The sequence below is a fragment of the Urocitellus parryii genome, chromosome 4 (genome assembly GCF_045843805.1).
Source record: "Urocitellus parryii isolate mUroPar1 chromosome 4, mUroPar1.hap1, whole genome shotgun sequence".
Lineage (NCBI taxonomy): Eukaryota > Metazoa > Chordata > Mammalia > Rodentia > Sciuridae > Urocitellus > Urocitellus parryii.
The window spans coordinates 91,134,608-91,148,598 of record NC_135534.1 but is presented as its reverse complement, the minus strand read 5'-3'; the positions used below and the strand labels follow the sequence as shown (position 1 = coordinate 91,148,598).

General features: G+C 36.7%; 1 protein-coding gene across 2 annotated transcripts; it reads left to right on the top strand.

The window, feature by feature from the left end:
• The first annotated feature begins 3,260 nt into the window (after positions 1-3,260).
• On the top strand, positions 3,261-13,585 carry Mmp12 (matrix metallopeptidase 12). 2 transcript variants are annotated; one of them, XM_026392474.2, is made up of 9 exons: positions 3,261-3,496; positions 4,099-4,247; positions 4,344-4,469; positions 8,320-8,481; positions 8,969-9,092; positions 10,196-10,329; positions 10,662-10,821; positions 12,642-12,745; positions 13,485-13,585. In XM_026392474.2, exons 1-9 carry the CDS (start codon positions 3,294-3,296, stop codon positions 13,583-13,585), a joined length of 1,263 nt encoding a protein of 420 aa, XP_026248259.1. In that variant the 5' UTR covers positions 3,261-3,293. The 2 variants fall into 2 exon arrangements, with proteins under 2 accessions (XP_026248259.1, XP_026248260.1); XM_026392475.2 differs by having other exon boundaries at positions 3,294-3,496; positions 12,642-12,751; positions 13,488-13,585.
• The last annotated feature ends 406 nt before the right edge of the window (positions 13,586-13,991 follow it).

The window sequence follows — 13,991 nt, the reverse complement described above, 5'->3', positions numbered from 1 at the left end:
TATTTTTCCTTATTACTTAATGTAATTTTTGTAATTCACAAGGTATATACAATTATCCCAATTTACAAATGGAAAAAAAATTAAGTGTTAAAGAGTTTAAAGTGACTGTCCAAGGTCATAAAATGCTGGAACAATTTTATAGCAGGTCAGTTAGACTCCAGGACCTAAGCTGACAACAATTGCAATGTCCTATGGCTGCCCAAATGGCCTTTATCTCCTCCTACTTGACTCATTTGGGGTACTCAGTGAATCAAGACTTCTAAAGAAATAAAATTTGGTTATGGTATTCTATTTTTATTTCTAGTGAAGACATTCTTTCACTTCTCTGTATCTTTGGCAGTGTTTCCTTGTATCTCACATCCTACACTTTCAAGATTCTTACTGTAAATCTTTGGATAACCAGATTCATTCCCGCTGTGTTCTTGCTTTCAGTGAGATTTAGGAATACACCATTCAGGAAAGGATTGTTCCTACTAGGGAAGTTTTCTCTTGATGTCCTTAGCATTCTCCAAATAGATTCATTCACATATGTTTATTACGAATTCCAAGGTAGTTTTTTTTATTTTTGGCATCAGGAATAGAATGGAAGAAAAATCAGCCTTTCTGATATTTTCCAACAAATAATATATTTTTCCTGCTTTCAAGTCCAACTCTGTTGTGTTCCTTTTATGATTCTTGAACTGATTTCAGCATTCCAAAGGGTTACCTTACACCTTTCCACCTGATTTTCCTCCTCATGAATTCTAGAACTACCTCTGGTTGCAAACTTGATAAAATTCCCACTGGTCCAACTATGGAACTTGAAAAGTTCAGAGTTTGGAGGAATAATACCAGGGCCGATGCAAAGGCCTCTTTTTCTTCCTATTGAGAAGGAAATCATTCCTCCAGAGGTGCCACCTTAGAAAAATGCTAGCAAGCTGCCAGCAGCATGTCCCAGGTCAGGGACGTGGGTCAGAGCAATTATTCAATGATGATACACTACTGAGGGCCTGCAAACATCCAGAAGGCTGTTATGCCAGCATCAGCAGGCAGCTGACTTGTGGTGGGATTTGAAGGGCTGTTCAGTAGGGTCTTTCCCCTCACACGGTCCCACTACTTGCAATTCTACTTTTGAAGTTCTATTCCTTGACTCTTACATATTTTCAGTCCTTAATACTCTATGTCTGTGAGGCAGGTTTTATGAAAAATGGAATAGTTGGGTCAAGAGGGAAAGAAGCTGTGTTGATAAGATGGAGAGATTCCAAAGGTAAACTTTTTCTGTCACTGAAAAGTGTTAAGCCTTGTGCTGCCAACTCTGGACAATTAGGGAGCTAAGGAAATTTTGCCTCTGGAAACTATCAAAGAACCCCATTGGGATTGGTTTTTAACTGCAATGACTTGATGATCTCAAGTTATAGAATTAGGACCTAAGCTCATACAACACGTAGAACATCAAAGCATACTAATGTTATGAAATTTCTCTTGCTAAACATAAAATCTCTATATCATAGTTCCATAGTTCTCTATGGAGTTCCCAAGGTAGAGAGGATTCATCTATCTGGCAAAAAAAGAAACTTTATTTATGAAATATTTTCAAATCTACTTTAAAAACTGATTTCATTTCTGATGAAGAGGAATATCATAATTAAAACTGAGAATACTAAACTTTATAAAATGTGTTTTAAGTTATCTTTATATTTTAGATGCTCAGCTTTTTCTTTTTTCTTTTCTTTAAAGAAGGGCTTATTTCATAGGGGTGAAAGAACTTAGCATTTTGCAGAAATACACTATGAGATACCTAGGTGAATGATGGGTTAATGCGGATTGACCCATTGTTAGTTAAATAAGGTCATGCTTGCATGTTTTTGAGATAAATCAAGGGATGATATCAACTGTGAGTCACTCAAAGGATTTCATATTCAAAGAGTCTGGCCTAAGAGTTATATAAAAAGGGACATATAAGGAACTTGAACTACAATAGCGCAGAGTAAATTGAGTTAAGCTCTTCTGGAGGGAGAAGTTAACAATGAAGCTTCTCCTGTTGATTCTGGTCCTGTGGGTCACTGAGCTTGGAGCTGCTTCCCAAGCCAAAGTAATAAGCCCAACAGAAATGGATGAGGAATTTGCTGAAGTAAGTATTGTCACTATAGTATTTATCTAGCCTGATTTTTGTCTTTATTGCATTTACTTGTTTTATTTTGAAAAAGGCTATTTGAAAACTGTTCTATTAGGCTGCTTGCCTTCAGCATTGAATTTTTTCTTTGCTAGAGAGGAATATAAAGAAAGTATTAGTTTTGAAGGAGTGTTATGAAACGGGTAAGTGACATTTGTCCCTTTCTCTAAAAAAGTTTTGACCAAGGACTTTCAGTTCAGTATAATTCTGTTATAATATTTTACATTAGTCATCTATGCCAATTAACAGTCTGAGATTTTCTGGTGGATTGACCAATTTAACCACATCAGCTGCCATGATAATTTCAACATACTCCCATTACCCTTCTTCATCCCAGATATTTCTTCATAAGCCTTTTTCTTAAAAATATTACTTTCAATTCTTATGTGCTTTATAACTAAAAGAGCTGGATCTCTTATTTTCTAAAATTAACTTGATTTTTTTGGTAACATAGGCTGGCTTCAAACTCTTGAGCTGAAGTGATGCTCTCACCTTAGCCTCCCACATAGGTGGAACTACAAGCATGTGCTGCCATGCATGGTTCTATTTTCTAAAATTATTTTAACTTTGAACTTATCATAGTTGTCCATTGTGTCCAGCTTTGTATTTTTAAACAAGGATTTTTTTTTTTTTTTTGTAGTACTGAGGATGGAACTTAGGGCTTAAGAGCATGCTAGGCAAGCCGTCTACCACGAATTGCATCCCAAGTCAAGCAAGAAAGTTTTATCCCAGCTTAAATTAACACTTTAAGCATTCTAGCAATGAAGATTTTTGTCATTTATCAAATAAAATAATATACTAAATGCTAAAATATTTTCAAAGGAGTAGAAAAAAGTTTGAAGAAGTAGAAACAAAGATTTTTTCCCTCCATTGGGCTTCTAGAAATAAATCTAGTAAGTTCTGACATGTTTTTGATAGCACATAAATTAAACTGTTTTTTCATTATAATAATTGTCTAAATAACAACATTCTAACCTGTGATTAAAATGTAAAAATACCTAGTTTGAAAATATCACTGTTCAGGTGGGTCAAAACGCAAAGCTCCCAGGGCCAACTTTCCTGCGTGTGGTTATATATTACTGAATGTATCTTTTTCCAGATGTACCTGAATCATTTTTATGGACTTACGGAGACAATTCCAATGACAAAAATGAAAATCAGTAGGGACTCCTTAAAGGAAAAAATCCAAGAAATGCAGCAGTTCTTTGGGCTAAACGTGACCGGGCAGCTGGACACTTCTACTCTGGAGGTGATGCACAAACCTAGATGTGGAGTGCCTGATGTCCATCATTACAGCACATTTCAAGGAAGGCCAGTGTGGAAGAAGCATGAAATCACCTACAGGTAATGCAGGTGTATGGAGCTGTGAGTTCCTCTGTTTTCCCAGTGGTTTGACTTCGAGAAACCCAAGCCATTTAGATACAATATATTCCTAAATTTGGAAGTAGATAAGTGACCTCCCTCAATTGTTACTCTATCTCTGTGCTTAAATTCATTATCTCTAGAAGGAAGGAAGAATTGCTCACTCAAGAAGAGTTGTAATTGTGTGTCTTGCAGGTTAAGTTAGCAGAATAGAAGAAAGTTTCAAATAAAATGAGCATGAAGTTGAAATAATTATAAGTCAGAGAGAGGAGAAAGTATACAGAGTAGTCAAGATGGGCAAATGTGGAAGTCTGGGAGCAGGAGAAGAAGCTGTAAGCATCTATGAAAGAAAATCCATCATAATGACTTAATTTCAGTCATAAATAAAAGAAATTAAGATAGATTTTGGTTAGGAGAAAGCTGTCCAAGGAAAAATGGTTTGTACTAAAGCAAATTGTTCTTTGTCTGAATTCTTGATTTATGCAATGCTTCATCCTTCAGTGAAGGTCTTGGAACTGAAGTATTATGATAAGACAATTAACATATAGTTTCTATGTTTTTCTCTCTTTTTTTTTCTGATAAAGAATCAATAATTACACTCCTGACATGAAGAAAGAGGATGTTGACTATGCCATCCAGAAAGCTTTTCAAGTATGGAGTGATGTGACCCCCCTGAAATTCAGAAGGGTTCATGCAGGAGAAGCTGACATTATGATATCTTTTGCAAGTGGAGGTGAAGAATTTGGACTCCATCTGTCTCATTTGATATGATCTATAGCATATACGAAAGCACTAATTTTCTTTCCTTTTTTTTTTTTAAAAAAAAAAGCTCATGGAGATTTCAACCCTTTTGATGGCAAAGATGGAATCTTAGCCCATGCTTATGAACCTGGACCTGGTATTGGAGGAGATGCACATTTTGATGAGGCAGAAACCTGGAGTAAAAATCAACAAGGTAGGGAAAAAAAATTAAACATAACAAATTTTAAAATCTGTCCTGATTTTGAAAGTTTACCTTCTGGCAAAATATGATAACCTGGAGAAACTTGTGCAGACTATAATTTTGCTTCTAAATCAAATTTAACTCTTTAGCTGAGTCTCAGTTTCACCTCTTATAAATTGAGGATATTACACTAGATTATCTTAAAGATAATCTCTAAGAATCTATTGTAATTCTATGAGATATAAGCAAGATTATTAGTATAGACTCAGGGAAGGTAAAAGCTGTTATTTAGGTTTGGAAAGTAAAATCCATGAACTCTAAAGCAACCACAAATACTAATAATTCTGTATATGCCAACACATAGCATAACGTGGTCATGGGTTTGACTCATTACTTGCTGATAATTTCTTAGATTCATATTGATGCAGAAAGATAAAGTTATAGAGAATTTAGAGACCTGTATGGAGAAACCCAAAATTATATAGTCACATGGTCTTGTGTGGTTCTGTGACAAAAATTGCAGAATGTTCAACAAATCAATTATTTAAATGATTGAAGTACTTTGTGTGCATTTGCAGAAGGACTGTAACTCACCCTCTGTCTCAGATATATGCATATGGTTAACTAAACTCACCTATAACTTGGTGAATCACTAACCTGAAAAATTCTAGATTATATGACTTGCTTATGTGGAAAGTAAATGGGGAGAAAGTTAAGAAGATAGTCTATTCAGCATCCCCCTGTCTCTGGTTGTAGGGCAATATTTTTATAGAAACTGTCTACCAGAAAGGCTATTCTAATCTGATATGTAGCTTAAGGCTTATCAACTTTTTGATGAGAAGAGGACTTCTGTATTTTAAAGGCAGATCATGTAGGATTAGGCACTTGCTGAATTGCAAATCCTCAACCAGACATGTTAAATGTGTCTAAATTTTATCCAGGGGTATTTGGGGATTGTAAGCTCTTCATCTGAAATGAGATACTAGTGCTGGCTAGCCTCAAAGAATGTTTGGAATTCTAATAGTCCTTTAAAAAGTATTTAATACAGCTCAAGAGAAAATTGAGACCAAGAGATGGGTAGTGGCTAGTTGGTAGAAAAGCTGGACTGGAATATGTATTTCCTAGTTCTTAGACTTAGTTTTTTTTTTTTAAATTGACTTGATTCTATGCTTCAAAAAGTTATTTATGAAAATTCTAACTTAAAATGCTTATTCTCAACCTAACTTTTTGACTCAAAAAAATTAAGTGAATAATTGGGCTAATTGTTATGGTGTTGGGTGATGGGGTATTTGCATACAGAGATAAGAAGGACACAATTCTGTCACTGAGCCTGCAATCTAGTAGAAGACAGAACATGAGCAGAAATACGTTATTTGGAGTTGGGGACTAATGGTGGTGGTTTGTACAAAGTGATCTGAGAACCGAGAATAGAATAAATTTAGATTTAGGCCAAATTGTAAAAGCTTTGTTTACTCTTCCCAGTCTCATGTGGAGTAGAGGGAATAACCTAGTTCTAGCTTCCTTCTTCTATTTGTGAGAAGAATGACAGCTCTCTTGAGTTAGTTGCTGGGCCTATGTTAAGGTTGTGCATAGCCTGTGTTCCTGGACCCTCGGCAGGAGAGGTGTGGACTCTTCACCTAGTTACCTGGTGGTAGGTATTTCAGGAGTCCCAAGTGGTGCGTGACTCAGGCAAATCATTTCTTCTGAGATATAGTGTTGTTACAGGAAAAAACCAAACAAGACAAAACAAAACAGAAGACATAGGTGTAAAACACAAAATGTCAGGAGTTATTTAAATCTGAGAATTTAGAAATTGGGGAGAAGGGGCATACCTTTCTTCCCTCTTTTACTAACAAAAGTGAATCCTCTAAGACATAGAAATAACGAACAAGCATGATTATAACTTTTTAGTCCAAAATATGTTAGTGCCTTTAATTATATTTAGAATTGTGTGTAGTAAAAATCATGAGCTTCTGAGCCAAGAAATTTGGATTTGATCTTGACCCAAGCACTTAATTTGATCAATTGACCCTTTGGGTCTTCTTTCTTTATTTTGTTTATTTTTATGTGGTGCTGAGAATCAAACCCAGTGCCTCACATGTGCAAGGCAGGCGCTCTGCCACTGAGCTACAGCCCCAGCCCTGGGTCCTCTTGATATATAAATGATGAGCTGGTGGTTTTCTTGAGTTGGGTAAGGATTAGACACAGTGTGCTGTATTTCTCAGTCATTCATAGTATCTGGAACTTATGGATAGACAGCCTCACATGTGGGTCTAGTAAAGGATGGTTATCAAAGACCTTTCGATATTCACTGAAGCTGGATAAAGAGTAAAAGCAACCAGACATGGTATTGCAGACCTATAATACTAGCTGCTCAAAAGTCTGATGCAGGAAAATTTCAAGTCCAAGTTTAGCCTGGGCAACTTGGTGAGACCCTGTCTCAAAATAATTTTTAAACGGGGCTGGGAGTGTAGCTCAGTGGTAGGATGCTTGTCTAGCTTGTTCAAAGGGCTGGTTCAATCCCTAGTACCAAACCAAACCAAACCAAACAAAACAAAAGAGTAAAAGCTGAGTATAAGTAGAGTCATGGGACTTGGGAATTACTTTTTTTTTTTTTTTTGAGATTTTGGGGATTGAACCCAGGGCCTACTAGGTGAGTGCTCTACCACTGAGTTATAACAACCTCTATCTATTTCTCCCCCTTAACACCCCCCTTTTTTTTGAGAGACAAGCTCTCTCTATGTTGCCCAGGCTGACCTTGAACTCCTAGGCTCAAGTGATCCTCTTGCTCATTCTCCCAAGTGGTTGAAACAAACACACCTTGCGTTAGTTAAGAATGATTAGAAGCAATGAGTTAATTACTGAACACAGCTATAAGTTATTCTAGGAATTTTCACAAAAGAATACATTTCACTTGCTTACTAGTTCAGTGGTCCTGAGCAAATTTTCCCCTCCCAGGAGATATTTTTGTTGTTATGAAAAATAGAGGGGGTTTGCCATTAGCATTTAGCATTTAGAGGTACAACTAGAGATTTCCAAACAGCTATAATGCAAAGGACTACCTTGTACAAAGAATTATCTGACCTATAATGTCAATAATGTTGATTTTAAGAAACCCTATTTAAGAGAGTGAGGAAATCAGTACTTTCATTGTCTCAGATATTATGTTATTGTCTTCAGAATTCCAAGGTAAGAAATATAAAGTTAATTATCCATCAACTGATGAATAGATAAAGAATGCATTATATATACATAGTGGAATACTATTCAGCTATAAAAAGTATGAAGTCCTATCACTGAATGGAACTGGAAGTCATTAAGTGAAAAACTGGCACAGAAAAACAAGTACCACAAGATCTTACTAACAAGTGGAGTCCCAAAAAAGTTGATCTCATAAAAGTTGTGAGTAGGATAGTGGTTTCCAGAGGCTAAAGAGAACATAGGGAAGGAAAGAAGTGGGAAAGTTGATCAATGGTACTAAGTTATAGTTAGGTAGGAGTAAGAAGTTTTGGTGTGCTATTGTACAGAAGGGTGACTATAGATAACAATATTGTAGTGCATATTTCAAAAAGCTGGAAGAAATAATTTTGAATGCTTTCCCCACAAAGAAACATTGTATATATATCTATATATCTATATATCTATATATCTATATATATATATATAGATATATAGATATATAGATATAGATAGATATATAGATACAAATGTTTCTATACCTATATCTATATTTCTATATCTATATCTATATGATATAGATAGAATCGTGATACTTCATAAGTATGTACAATTTTATGAGTCATTTTAAAATAAGATGACTATGTATTTCACACTTTATCCCCTTTGGTTGATTTCTTCCTAGGCAGAAACTTATTCCTTGTTGCTGTCCATGAACTTGGGCATTCCTTGGGACTTGGGCATTCCAATGATCGAAAGGCAATAATGTACCCCAACTATGGTTATCTCGACCCTAACACGTTTCACCTGTCTTCTGATGACATCCGTGGCATTCAGTCCCTCTACGGTGAGTTGGACCTCCATGTCATTTTGCCATACAAAGTTAGTTACACTTATAAACATTCTAGGAGTATCTACATTAGGATGAGATTTTACTTCCTTTTCTATTGAACCTTGGAAGCCCTGTGAGGTAAGTAGCATAGATAACATCTTCATATTCCATATGGAGACAAAAGACCTGGGGTGTCATTTCAGGTGAAACCTGTGGCCTTGGTGTGTTGTCCTTTCTATCCGACATGCCATTGCCCCATTGAAGAGGCACATGGAGAAATAATCTAACAATCACAAAAATCAGATTATTCTCCTCCATGATATGCAACTATATGGAAAAAAATCCTTAGCATAGACATCTTATGAATTTTATAGAACACTTAAATTAACATTGATGCATTTTGTCACCAAGAATATGGCATGTTGTTTTTAAAAGAATGGTTCTTTCTCTAAGGAATTAAAATGCACAATTTTTACTAATGTTTCTTGAAATGTATTTTTAGGAGGCCCAGAGAAGCACCAACCTATGCCAAATCCGGACAGACCAAAGCCAGCTGTCTGTGACCCCAACTTGAGTTTTGATGCTGTCACTACATTGGGAGATAAAATTATTTTCTTTAAAGACGGGTAGGACCATTTTCTTATCTACCCAATATCCAGGGCTTTGTTTTGTTCAGAGAGAGAGAGAGAGAATTTTAATATTTATTTTTTAGTTTTCGGCAGACACAACATCTTTGTTTGTATGTGGTGCTGAGGATCAAACCTGGGCTGCACGCATGCCAGGCCAGCGTGCTGCCGCTTGAGCCACATCCCCAGCCCTTGTCTTTTTTATTGATCAGAGAATAGTGGAAGTGAGGTAGATGAAACTTGTAAGCAGTGACTTGAATTTGGTTCAATAGACAGAGGAAAGCTCTTACAGATTTCAAAGCAAGAAATGGGTATGATTATGTTTGTATTAACTAGAAAACTATTGTGCAAAAATGGATTTACAGTAAGAATCTGGGTTGGGAAGTTAGAAGACAGGAAGCAGAAAAGCCCAACTATTTTAGTTATAGAAAAAGATAGTGAAGTTGGGAGTTAAGGAGCTGCTATGGAAAAGATTTTCTCCAGGATGACTTACAACTCCTGCCTTGGAACACAGATTGAGGTAGATTTTGCAGGGAGGGCAGTGGGGAAGATGGATATTTGGTAGGTAGGACCAATTTCTTTTTTTTTTTTTCTTTTTTGAAATTATAAAACAGACATCTAAGACTAGGTAACTCCCAGTTATAAAACTGGTGAACGAGCTGGGAGGCCAGGTTAGAACCTTAGATCGCTAGATTCCAAGTTCCAGGTTATTTCCATATCTCAGATGGCCTGTAAAAGTCATTGTCACTATCAAAAATTGATGAAGATCTTCTCCTGTGGCGCTCCATCCATGGACTAGAATGTGCAGATAATGGAATGATGTATCGACTCTTAACCAAGAGCTGTGGTGGCCACCTGTCATCCCAGATATGTTGGAGGTTGAGGAGGAAAGACCCCTTGAGTCCAGGAATCTGAGTCCATTCTGGGCAACATAGTGAGGCCCTCATCTCAAAAAGAGAGGAAGGAAGGCAGGAAGGGAGGGAGGGAGGGAGACAGGAAGGGAGGGAGGAAACAATAACTGATTTCACAGGTCCTTCCTGTTCACATTTCACGGTACTTGAGTCTGTAACAGTGGCTAACGTGTCAAATGCCTTTCACGGCAGGTTCTTCTGGTGGAAGTTTCCTGAGACATCAAAGACCGGTGTTAGTTCCATATCTTCCTTATGGCCAACCCTGCCTTCTGGCATTCAAGCTGCTTATGAAATTGAAGCCAGAAATCAAGTTTTTCTTTTTAAAGGTAATTCCAATGTTTAGTTTTGCCAAATTAAGGAAAAACTACTATTTTTTTTTATGGATATAGATTAAAAAAAAGCCCTCCAGATTTTATTAACGGTAGCTCTGAACCAAAAGTACCCTCACTACACAGGAAATAGAATTTGGGGGGCTAGTTTGTAAAATAGAAGATGTTGATATTTGTGGGAAAAAAACCCACAAAACTGTAGGAGCTAGACCATGTTTAAGATCCATGTACATTTAAGAACTCTAGGGAAAGATGGTGTTGTTTGTAGTAAGTCAGTATTTTTATTATTCTTTCTGGGTAACCCTAATATATTCTTTTTGTCTTCACAGATGACAAGTACTGGTTACTTAGCAATTTGAGGCTGCAGCCAAACTATCCAAAGAGCATATATTCGCTGGGCTTTCCTAAATATGTGGAAAAAATTGATGGTGCTGTCTTCAACCCACTTCTCTACAAGACCTACTTCTTTGTAAATAGCTGGTATTGGAGGTGAGCTTTAGCTTTGACCTCTAAGATTTGTGAAACAGGCATGGAATGGATCTTTCCAGAAGGTCCTTTTTCTAAAGAAGAGAGAACAGGGACCCAGGGGAGGGAGAGAAAGGGGAGGAATGAAACTGACTGGTATGTTGGGTGTATGTACAAATGTGTCACAGTGAGTCTCACTATTATGTATAATCATAATGTATGAATAGAAAATTTGGGAAACTTATGAAAAAAAGAAGCAGTTTTTTAATGCAAATTCTTAAAGATCCTCGACCTTCTTGGGAAAGGAATTGAGAGAACATAGGACCGAAATAGGCATTTTCAACCTAGTTCTTTTCTCTTTGCTGTGGATTTCTGATATATAAGAATAGTATAAAATGTATTTTTTAAAATAAGCATTTTGCTCAGTGGTAGAGCACTTGTCTAGCATGCGTGAGGCCCTCGCTTTGATCTCCAACAGTACATAAAAGAGATAAATAAATCTTAAAAATAAAAAGAAACACTTTATTTTTTCCCCCACATTTTTTACTGATGCATTATAGTTGTACCTACTGATGGGATTCGTTGTTACATATTCATACATGCACACAACACACAGTATAACAATATAACTTGGCCCATATCACTCCCAAAAGAAACACATTAAATGAGATGTTATAGTATTAATCAGAGTGGAAACACTAGAAAATGGTTTTATAGATGTGTGAGAACTAGTATTTAGGGCACAGTCATTTTGTATTTCTGGACTCCTTTTTGTGATCACTGGACCCAAAAGGTAAGGGAGGAAATCATCCTTAGAATGGCAGGAGATCCTGAATGGCCAGCAGCACATCTGATGATTGTCTGGTTTTGTCTCAAATATCTAATTTTGAAGTACGACTGAGTCATCTATAACTTCTGCGAAAACCAGCCATTTCCCAGATTGCTTACCTGATTCGCATGAGGAATAACAGAATGTATTAAGAAGGCTACATTATAATCTCTATTCTCTAATTTTTTTCTTTTTCATTTTTGTTTTGTTGGTACTGGGAATTAAACCCAGGATCTCGTGCATGCTAGGCAAGTACTCTACCATTGAGCTTCACCCCCAACCCTTTTTATTTTGAGACAGATTCTGAGTAAGCTGTCATGGCTAGCCTTCAACTTGCTCCTCCTGCCTCAGCCTCCCAAGTAACTGGGATTACAGACAAGTGCCATTAGCAAAATTCTATTTTTCTTTTGAAAATCGAAAGTTCAACATTTAATTTCAGTTGACTACCACATGTTTATGACATCTTTGTCCACCAATCTTAGCCTTTTTTTGAGAAGTAGAACTTTTGATTTTAGAAAATAGGTCTTTGTGTTCACTAACTGGTATAGTATTTCGTAGCCCATCATCATTAACATTTAATGTTCAAAATCCCTTGAGCCCATGGAGTAAACCCTTGCCTCTTCTGTTATCTTCTGGGAGGAAATTGTTGATTTTGTCTCAGTGGTAAGCTTTTGAAAAGAAGACAATGTCATGCAAACAAATATTTGTTCAGTGAGGTCTTGTGCTGTAGCAAATCACCTTCAATTCCAGGCTGCATAAAGGAGGACTCAGCTTTGGGGGAAGCACTGTGGGGTAGTAGAAAGGCTTGACTAGAGTCAGCAGCCGAGGGTTGGAGTCATATAAGGACTTAGAGTAAAGCAGAGATCTGTTTAGGTCCCTGGTTTTCTTTAACAGTATAGTTAAAACCTTTTCAGAAAAGAAAAAAAAAAACCTTTCAGGAGAGAAGACAGGTTTAAGGCTCATGTCATATGATCCATTTTCTGATTGAGTTCCTGCTGGTTATCTCTCTGCTCAGGTATGATGAGAGGAATCAGCGCATGGACCCTGGTTATCCCCGACAGATTACCAAGAACTTCCCAGGAATTGGGCCTAAAATTGATGCAGTCTTTTATTTCAAAAGTAAGTAGACTGGAAATCCTACTAACACTTAAACTAGATTTTAAAACTCCAAGATCAGAGAATGAGCTCCAAATAGGAAAGGGGAGGGACTCTGAATTCTTGATAGGGTCACAGAAGGAAAACACCTTGTGCCTGACTGAGAAGACAGGATAGAAAAATGAGTGGGCAGTGGCACCAGCACTGTCCAAGGGTGGTCTGGCAAGCAGGGGGACATGGTCACTGCTAGTCTTCCTGTGTCTGAGCCCCTGGAGTTTCCTGTGACTCCATTGGCTGCCCAGTGTGTGCAGTGAGCCCATGGCAAGCCTGGACTCATATTTTCTTATACCTTACATTCTTTACCTTTTCTTTTTAGTCACTTTTATCCTCATCCATCCTCATGGTCTGGGACTGAGATGGGATGAGGAAAGAAGTTCAAGTTTGTGTTGTGAATATCTTCAGGTTCAGCCTAAGCATAACTTTTCAATTGGTCTCAAATTAATTTTTTTCTTTCCTTAAGTCTATTTTTCTCCATCAAGGTCTATATGTGCCTCACCTGGCCACACTAGCCACTCTTGAGTCCTGCACCCTGTATGTGATTGGTTCTGGGTAGATATCCAGGGGCAGAATACCTAGCCAAGAGTCCCCAGTATTTATATTTTTAAATCCCATCTCATCTAATCTAGGTAATCTATAAAAACAGATTTTTTCCTAAAGAAACACAAGGGTAAAATTAAATAATTTAATCTGTTTTTATTTTTAGGAGACTACTATTTCTTCCAAGGATCTACCCAACTTAAATATGATGTTATGTTACATCGTGTTACCAAAAGGCTGAGAAGCAGTAACTGGTTTGGTTGTTAGAAATTATGTAATTCATGGTGCTTGTTAATTCAACTTCAGTTTAATAAGTATTTATTGCATATTTTCTATGTGCTCAGGGTACCACTACATGATGATATGTACCATAAAGTAAAATCTATAGGCCACAAGAAAATGATTGTATACATAAATGATTATACAAAATGTAAACCTTTACTGTCAATTTTTGCTTGACTCTACTATTAAGTTTGAGAATAGATACCTTCAAGGTCCACAAAATACCTTTTAGAGGCTGCTCTGTAAGTTGGTTTCTAATAACCTTGGGCTGAGGAAGTTATGATTACTTCTTTGGTTTAACTAAATTTTTTTCTCAAATAAAAATTTTAAAGGGAGCATTTGGTTTTTTAATATTTTTTTTAATTGAAAAACAACATGTTTTGAAAATAGC